The following is a 9,452-nucleotide window of genomic DNA, read 5'->3' on the forward strand; positions in this document are numbered from 1 at the left end:
GCAGATGTCGCTGAGAGTCGGCGGGAGTACGAACGGGAAGCAGCCAGCGGGACACCTCTTCATGCGGATCCTGCTCACCAGCAGCTCATGTCTCGGGTGCTGAGTCCGGCGCTGCCTGTGCCCGGTGGAGGAGGCCTGGTTCCACTCACCAGTACAACAGGAAGCCGGCCCAGCCCTCCCCACCATGAACTGCGGCTGGAACCGTCTGCTTCGGAGACCCTGCATCATCACCCCTACAAACATCCCGTCTCAGCCTATGACCATTACCTGGGGGCAAAGAGCAGACCGGCACCCTACCCTTTGCCCAGCATCCGAGGACACAGTTATCACCACCACCACCACCATCACATGAATCCGGCAGCTGCTGCCGCTGCTGCAGCTGCCGCCGCAGCCAACATGTATTCTACTGCAGGCGCTCCTACCGGCTATGACTATGGACCAAGATAACATCACTGTCAAAAGGTCCTCTAGCTCTGACTAGCTTTCTGCATGGTTTGAACGGCTCAGTTGCATATGTTTTTGGAGAGCACTATCTTGCTGGAAGAACTCACACCGTGACCTCTGTGTTTCTACAAAGGGGGTGGGGATGCTTTGATCTCTTGCACAAGTTTGATCCCTCCTCTGAACCTCCTTTTCTTGCACCCTCCGATTCATCAATCCAGACTGGTTTCCTTCCTCATCCCAGGGGATGAAACAATAGGCTGGCTTAACTCAGCATACAATCCGATGGACTCAGCTCACACCAGAGTGATGGATGGAGGTCAGGACGTCCTCTGCGGCATTTCACACCACCTCCCACCATGTTCGGAGCGCATTGGTCTCTCCCTCACCCCCAGACACAGGGATCTCCAGCTGCGATTTTCTTTGCTCTATAAACGAAGCCATATGCTGCTTCAATTCCCTTGCTGCTGTCATCATAATATAACCTTTACTGCTTTTGCAGTTCTTTACCTGTTCAAAGTGCTTGATGAAGCCCACTTCTAACACTGTCATTTTATAGGTAGGACAGCTAGTCCTGTGGACAGCCTTACAAAACTGATTTTCACTTAAGGCCAATTTAATGTGATGGGATTATGACTGCAGTGGTGAAAATACACTAATCAGTTTGACATTGGCAGAGTGTGCTGATGTGCAACTGACCTGTGCAATCATGCACCTGGAAGATTGAGCATCAGTTGCACACAGAGAGTGACTTGACCTTTGGGATCTCTGAGGAAGACTGGAGATGGGCACGAACCGAAATACGAACCAAAATTAAGCACGAACCAGGCCGGTTCGTGGTTTGCGAACCACAGTTCGTCAGATCCCATTTCTGACAAATCGCCATGAACTTTTAGGCTGATTCGTTTGGTTCATTTTTTGGTTTCTCGCTGCAGACAGCCTGGTGGCAATCAATCAGTTTCCTAGGCAACAGGGGATGGACTTCCTGCAAACCTTCTGTTTGCCGGAAAGTGATGGCTTTCTGACCTGGATAAGATGTTTTCACAAACCAAACAAACCGGTTCATGAACCAGGGGCAGGTTTGTGAAAGTTTGTGGTCCATGATTCGTGAAATTTGACGAACCATGAACCACATGGTTCGGGGTTTTTTCAGTTCATGCCCATCTCTAAGGCAGACTAATGCTGTCCTTGGCGCATTTATCTGTAGGGCTTAGTTAGCAACGTTGGCACCACCATGCTATATAACAGGCTAAACGATGCAGTTTGTATCCCAGCCATTCAACAAATGCTCTGTGGCATTAGATCACGCCGTGCAGACAGTTGGAGCAGCCCAGAAATGTGGATGGGAGGATGTTGTTGCAGTCATACTGCTGCCGGTGGGCTTCCTAGAGGCAGCTGGTAGGCCACTGTGTGAATGCTGGACTTGATGGGCCTTTGGTTCGATTCAGCATTTCTCTTCTGATGTTCTTATTCTACCATAACTATTTTGCATCTTGGCCATAAAGTATCTTCACTGAATATAAGTAAAGAATGTTCAAGTTCAGTCACAGGAAATCTATGAGATCTGTAGCATGGGGGAAAGAGTAAGCCCAAACCTCAGGAGCACCTGCTCTAGACCCCTCACAAATGGTATTGCTAGAAAACTGTGTAAATGCATGAGTAATTTGCATAGTACTGGTGATCTTACCATCATGGAGTCAGACGAATCACAAATGCCCAGTTCACGTGTCACGTCCTTTGCAGAGAGGGAACCATGCTTGTTCCTGAACAGCAAGCCCATCGCAAGGCTAATTTTCTGAAAGGGGCCTGTATGATGGCACTGGAATTAAAGAAGTAATTGCCTTGCGAGGGAATAAATATTCTAACAATAATAATTCTAGTGATAATAATGCCACAGCAGTGTGTCTTTTATCATAACATCTCACAAAAGGTATATTAACCACTGAATAATCTAGTGAGATGTTTCCTTCCTGCTTTGCAAATTTTCTGCGAGGAAGATGTAATGAATTATTTGAGTGGAGACAAAGGAGTGATGCATGCACATTTTACTGGGTTATAACCTGGGATTTTTTTCCAGCAGGAACGCGGTGGAACAGAGTTCCAGCACCTCTTGAAAATGGTCACATGGCTTGTGGCCCCGCCCCCCGATCTAAACTCCCCTCTGTCTGGAGATCAGGGGGTAGGGCCACCAGCCATGTGACCATTTTCACTGAGGGTGATTTAAATTTTTAAAAATTCCTCCCCTTGTTCCAGCTGACCCAAAGTGACATCTTTGCACGGTCTCGGAAGCATGTGCTCACTTTGCACGTGCTCATGTGGTACCAGGGGCACCACCTCCTGCCAGGAGTTACCCCCTGTGCTGGCAACCCACTGAGTTCCACTACCTCTTTTCCCAGAAAAAAAGCCCTGGTTATAACATTTCAGACTGTGGGTGGGACAGCAGACATCTGAAGACGTGTATGTAATATATGCATATCTCCCAGTGTACACAAAACTAGTGTAGCTAGGGAAAGCGTTCTAGCTTGACCTTCTTTTTGATGTGCAAATTTTAGATGCTCAGGATATAACATGTATATAGACAGGAACGCTGAAACAGACAATCCGTCACTTGCTGTCTGTAGGGGTATAGTTCAGCAAAGACTTGTCTCACCTGACTGCTTTGCTTGCTTGTTTTTGCCTTTGGCATTATTAGCTTGTCTCTTTCCAATACCTGTTCCAAGTATGTTCAGGGCCAATCCATCCCACTAGATGTTACCGCCAGCTGCCTTAGGATAGAAAGTTATCATCTGGAAATTTAGATTGTTCCAACATTTGTTAGTAGTAATAATAATAACAACACTTGATTTATATACCACCTTTCAGGACAAATTAATGTCACACTCAGGGTGGTTTACGAAGTGTGTTATTATCCTCAGGACAATCACCCAGTGAGGTGGGCAGGGCTGAGAGAGCTCTGAAAGAGTTGTGGCTGACCCAAGGTCACCCAGCTGGCTTCAAGCGGAGGAGTGGGGAATCAAACCTAGTTCTCCAGATTAGAGTCCTGCCGCTCTTAACCATTACATCAAACTGGTTAACATAGTTGGTCTATGGCTGATTCCGCACACGTTGGATAATGCACTTTCAATGCACTTTAGCAGTCGTTTAGAAGTGGATTCAGTTCCAAATGGTCTCTAAAGAGGATTGGAAGTGCATTATCTAACGTGTGCAGAACCACTGAGCATCTCCTCCCCTGCTTCATAAGATATCATTGGACCATAAGATATCATTTGGGTCCTATCCAAGGGTTGATCAACACAGCCAGCTGGTACTCGGTAGCCACTGTTTTTCTGCTCAGTCTGCGGCCGCTCTCCGGTTATTGCACATCAGTTATTCATTGACACACGGAGAGACTGTACTGTTGCATACAGTTATTCAGTCATCATCAGCAGAGACTGGGATCATGCAGTTTCTGCATGGGTGAGATGAGTCATGGCTGAATCATGGTTTTCACAGCAAGCACCCTTGGGGTGTCTGGTTTTTGACTATGTAAAGAGTAACGGAGTGGTGCACATTCACCACATGTTTTGGAAAAAACTATATCATTTGTGTTCGGTGACCGTAGCTCTTTGCGTGTTTCATACAGCAAACACTGGGGCACCCATTGCGACATGTAATATGGGAATCAGACTGCAGACAAGAATCACTACCACATAGGTTTTGTGGGGGATACAGGAAGCTGCTGTAGCATAGTGGTTAAGTGGTCGGGTTGCGAATCAGCACTCTGCTGGTTTGACTCCCACTACTGCCCTGAGTTCAGGAGGTTGCCTTGGGTAAGCCTCTCCTCTCAGCCCCAGCTCCCCAGCTGTATTGTGGGGATAACAACAGCACTGACCTAATTCACCACTCTGAGTAGGGCATTAATCTGTCTAAAAAAGTCGTATATGTGCAGCTATTATAAAATGGAGCAGTGGAGGGTGATGCTTTGAGGTGTTTTGTGCCCCCACTGGAGGGAAAAGAAGCAGGATATAAATATCTAAAGTGGAGGGTATGCTGCACACAGAGAGAAAAGGCTGGCTGTGTGTATCAACTCAGGTTATTAGACTGAAACATCTCCCATTACTGAACAATCCACATATAAAGTTAACCCTTTACCCGTCTCCCCCAGCTCTCTCACTAGCAAGTTTTAATTTCATTAACAGCTTGCCAGTCTTATACTACCCAACTCAATGTCCACTGCAGCAAGGCAGTAGCCAGGATAGGGCCGGGCCTGGGGGTACAACCCTACTTAGAATACCTATTTGTCTCACCAAAGACTCCCCCCCCCAAAACAGACACTTAAATTCATGATACAGCAACTTCTATGGAAAGGATGAGTATTTGTTTTTATAATCAGAACGTTTCTGGTTTAAACAAACCATTGCTGGGCTGAGGCGTCCCCAAAGAAGCTATGTTCCAAATACAACCCATCTGACCCACCCTGCTCTCATCCCCTGCCTTGCTCAGAACGGATTTTTCAACAGCACCATTGCTTACCTGACCCTGAAAAACCAACCTCCCTTTAGCTATGATGACCGTGAACTGGAAGGACATAAGGGATTACTTTAGGGCACTCTTTGTAAGTAGATATTAAAATTCTGCATACAAAAATACCTGCTTCCCATTCAATTTAACAATCTGTATACACTAAAATACCCAAAGGATTGGCAACAGGGATCTGGAAAGGCCTGTTGGTTTATTATAAGGAAATGCCATTATTTTTTCCATGTATTGCCTTAAAATCCTATGTGGAAATGTAGTAACCTACTTGGCTTGGGATAAAATTCCATTGAATACGGTGGGATTTACCAGTGAACAAGACTGAGATCCAGGGGTCATTTCACAGAAAAAGAGCTGGAGGAACTCATTAGCATAACTCATTAGCATATGCCATGCCCCTTGACATCACTGAAAATGTGTCATTAGCATAACTGATTTGCATATGCCACACCCCCTGGCATCACCTATCCTGGCTGTTTTGGACTCAATCCTGGCCATTCAGGACCGAAATTGGGCCCAAAATGGCAAAAAGGGGCTGAAAATGGCCGAAAAGGGGCCCTAAATGGTCAGGATCAGGCTGCTGCTGAGAGTGATCCATCACCCATCAGAGGCCCGATCCGGGCCATTTCGGCCCCAATCCAGGACGAAACAGGCCCAAAATGGCTGAGAGTCAGGTGGGCAGGGCCACCTGACATGTGACCTCTTTGGGGAACTGCCAGAACTGCATTCCTGCGCATTCCCCCTCGAAATGAGCCCTGCTGTGATCCTTTTTCACAATTCAGCATGCACGTTTCTTTAGGAGTATGCCCTACTGTTTGTATGCACGGTTACTTGAATACAGTGAGATTTACTTGCAAGTAACCATGCTTCCAATTGGGCTTCTTATCTGGAATGCATAGGATACTATTTCTATTCTGTTATTTGCTAAGAACTCCCATTTAGGATTCTTTTGCAAGAAGCACTGTTTTTGAAAGTATGAGATTGCTCAGTATAACAAATATAGAACATTTAAATATCCAGAAATAATAATATTTCCCCTTGCCTCTTAAAAAATGTAGACCAACTTCCTGATCTGAATAAGATTTTATGGAAGTAGATGCCAGTGATATTGATGGGACTTGCAATACATGAATGTATTTAGAATGGCAGTGAAATGTTCAGAAGCAGTTATTGTAAGGGATGAGTGCAAAGACATTTAGCGTAGGCAGCAGTTGTCAAGGATGTCTCCCTTGTGCCAGGATACTAAAGCACAATTATTTGGGAATGGATCAGAGCTGTTTAGCATCCTGGAACACCAAGAGGAAGGCTAGCAAACGTCTTCCAGGGGTGTTTTGTAACAGGTGACCCAGATTGGTTGCTCCGTACACTATGCAAGGCAAACCCAGATTTGCCACCAAGCCTGCACTCAACAGAGTGGCAGCTAATCACAGCAGCCCGATAAATGTACATGAATGCTGCAGATACACTTTACAACTCTAGGTGTAGGAAAATGCTTATGAACGAACTGAGAGTTGGATCCAACTAGCTTTACTGTCAGTGAAAAAGGCAGTAAACCTCTGAATACCAGTGCCAAGAGGCACCATCAGGGGAAGTCCTTGGCCTCTATGCCCTATTTGTTGACCCCCCATAATAACTGGTAGGCCACTATGTGAGATTGGATACTGGACTAGATGGACCACTGGTCTGATCCATCAGAACTCTCCTTATGTTCCTGTGGGCTTCCCTTTGGGTACTGCTGAGGACCTTAGGACTAGAGATGGGCACGAACCAAAATATGAACCAAAGTCTGTGACGAACCAGGTCGGTTCGTGAACCATGAACCAGCAGTTCGTCAGAGCCCATTTTTGACAAACCACCACAAACTTTAGGCTGGTTCGTTTAGTTTGTTTTTTGGTTTGTTACTGCAGACAGCCTGGCACTGATCAATCAGTTTCCTAGGCAACAGGGGATGGACTTCTGCTGACTCGGAAGTGGTCTTCTACTGGCCCGGAAGTGACCTTCTGCTAGCCCGGAAGTGACGATTTGCTGACCTGGATGTAACTTTTCATGAACCAAACAAACCGGTTTCGCGAACTGAGGCAGGTTCGTGAAAGTTCGTGGTTCGTGAAATGTGACGAACCACAGACCGCATGGTTCATTTTTTTCCAGTTCATGCCCATCTCTGCTTAGGACCCACATGGACTCATGAAGATGAGACAGGGACAGTAGCAAGGAAGGGAATTGGGCAAGGCTGTGTGAAAAAGCTGGATGGATCCAACTCACAACATGTGAAGAACTGTTAAAGATACTTAGAATTGGCGTTTCGACTGTAACCCAATTTAACACTGCTCAGAAGAGTTTGGTGGAAAGGGCTCTGCTCAAATCCAATGCAGGATCATCCATCTGTGGCTTTGAAAAGCCATGTGCTCGTTTTTCTTAATGGCAGCCTTTAAAATACGTTTGCTATCTTGATCCACATCTAGCCTAAACATACCCAGGCTTTTGGGTGTGACTTCCTCCTTCGTGCTTCTTTGCTCTAAATTCCACAGGCTTCTTCTTGCTCTCAAGCACCCCCCCCCCCGTCTTTCTTTTTCTCCCTCTGGATATGCAGTGCTGCTACGGCAGAGTAACTTCAGCCCAATGTTCAGCACTGAGCTCTCTGATTCCTGAAGCGTTTGGCAGCCTTACGAAGAATTGCAGGCAGAAGCAAATTAGTTCCTTAACTTTTTCTTTTCTTTCTTTTTTATTGTTGCAAACATCCAAATCCATGATAAAACGGTGTGCAAGAAACATGCTATTTTTTTTAAAGTTAATGTAATATTTGCAGTGAATTGTGAGTTCTTTGAAATATCTGACTAAACCATGCTGTTGAATACTGTTCTTAAGAAGTCCGGTGTAGTGTGTATGTATTGCATTGCTCGCTAGCTCCAAGATGCTCGTCCATGTGCCCTTCTTACTTGGCTGCTGTTATTTCAGAAGGGATGCCTTCCTACACATGGATCAGTGCCAAAGCTTTTGGTCAAGCCTTTCACAACGTTGGTATATTTATTTTTCTTTTTTTCTTTCCACGTTTATGCAATTTGTGTTTTTCTTCTTCTTGATCATTGCAGTGTAAGAAAAAAATAAGCATTCAGTTCAACCAAAGAGTCATATCTGCAAAGAATGTAGATAATTTGTAGATATTTGTAGATACTTGTAGATAAAAAAAAAATACCACAATTACATTGAAAGAATGGTGGACAGTAACATTTATAAAAAGTTTTCCTCTTCTTTCATTCTCCCTTTCTCTTTTTTTATTGTAAAATAATCCTGGTGTTGTGATTTGTCATGAGCTGTGGGATCAATCTGTTGTTTTGATTGATGTGTGAAAAAAAGCCCTCCCTGGATCCATTCTAGTTTCTGATTCTGAATAGGGGAGAAAATTGGGGCTTTGAATAGATATTATATTAGCGCATTTGTGGCTTTGGTATATCCATGAATATTTTTTCAACGGAGAGAGTCCCTGACTGATTAGATTGTCTTCCCTTCCCTCCTCGTCCCTGGAAGAGAAGAAAGATTGACAAGCCTGGTTCCATTCATGGATTCACAGGAAGCCATAAGGTGGGCACCCTGCACAATAAACTAATGTGCTTGTGTGGATGGCACCCCTGGCACATGGGTGTTTATCTACAGGAGATGCATCCACACCACCCTCTCAGATTTAACTCCCAAAGACCTTGAGAAGGGAATTGAACCCTGTAGAATGACAATCTTTGCAATTTACCCTAACAACTGCAAAAAAAAATAGCAAGGCATCCTCACAAAGGCAAAAATAAAGACAGTAACTTACCAGGGTTAAAGATGTGGAAATCAGATCTGCCCTTAGTCACTAGGGACAGCTGGTGTGTAGGACATCTACTTTTGTAAATAAACCCCATGGACGTCTGGAGTGCATACAACTTTAATGATGGGCCAGAATGTAGGCATTGATACTTTCCTTGAAAATGCCTTCAGTTTCTGTCACTGCTAAATTTCAATTCCAATGCTTCTGCTATAGCACAGTGGTTAAGTGGTTGGATTGCAAATCAGCACTCTACTAGTTCAAATCCCACAACTGTCAGAAGCTCTGCAGGTGGCCTTGGGTAAGCCCAGCTCCCCAGCTGTACTATAGGGCTAATAATAACACTGACTTTGATCAACACTTTGAGTCGGGCCCTAATCTGTTTAGAAGAGTGGTATATAAGTACAGTTGTTATTTTATTGTAGAATAAGAGGTGTCCCTGCCTTGTCCAATCCCACCAGTCTGGTAATGTATGTAAACAGGAATGATGTGGGTGGAAAGGACTAGATAGCTCCTCCTTTGGGAGCTGGCTTTGGAAGTAAACATACCATCCTCACCTATACAGATTTTGTTCTAGTCTAAGAGTCCCCAATCTTGTTGAATCTGCATGCACTTTTAGCATTTTGAGAACTAATAGTGTGCACCATTTTGAAATGGCTGCCATGGAAGGGGAGTACAGCCAACCACAAAATGTTTG

General features: G+C 44.9%; 1 protein-coding gene across 2 annotated transcripts in view; it reads left to right on the top strand.

Moving 5' to 3' along the window:
* Positions 1–8,205, top strand: part of TBX1 (T-box transcription factor 1) — a 55,230-nt gene extending 47,025 nt beyond the window's left edge. For both annotated transcript variants that reach the window (XM_054996416.1, XM_054996417.1), the window contains one exon: positions 5–8,205. In XM_054996416.1, the coding sequence (XP_054852391.1) occupies positions 5–447 (443 nt within the window). In that variant the 3' untranslated portion in view covers positions 448–8,205. The remainder of the gene's footprint in view (positions 1–4) is intronic.
* Positions 8,206–9,452: the final 1,247 nt, after the last annotated feature.

This window comes from Eublepharis macularius, chromosome 13 (assembly GCF_028583425.1).
Source record: "Eublepharis macularius isolate TG4126 chromosome 13, MPM_Emac_v1.0, whole genome shotgun sequence".
NCBI lineage: Eukaryota > Metazoa > Chordata > Lepidosauria > Squamata > Eublepharidae > Eublepharis > Eublepharis macularius.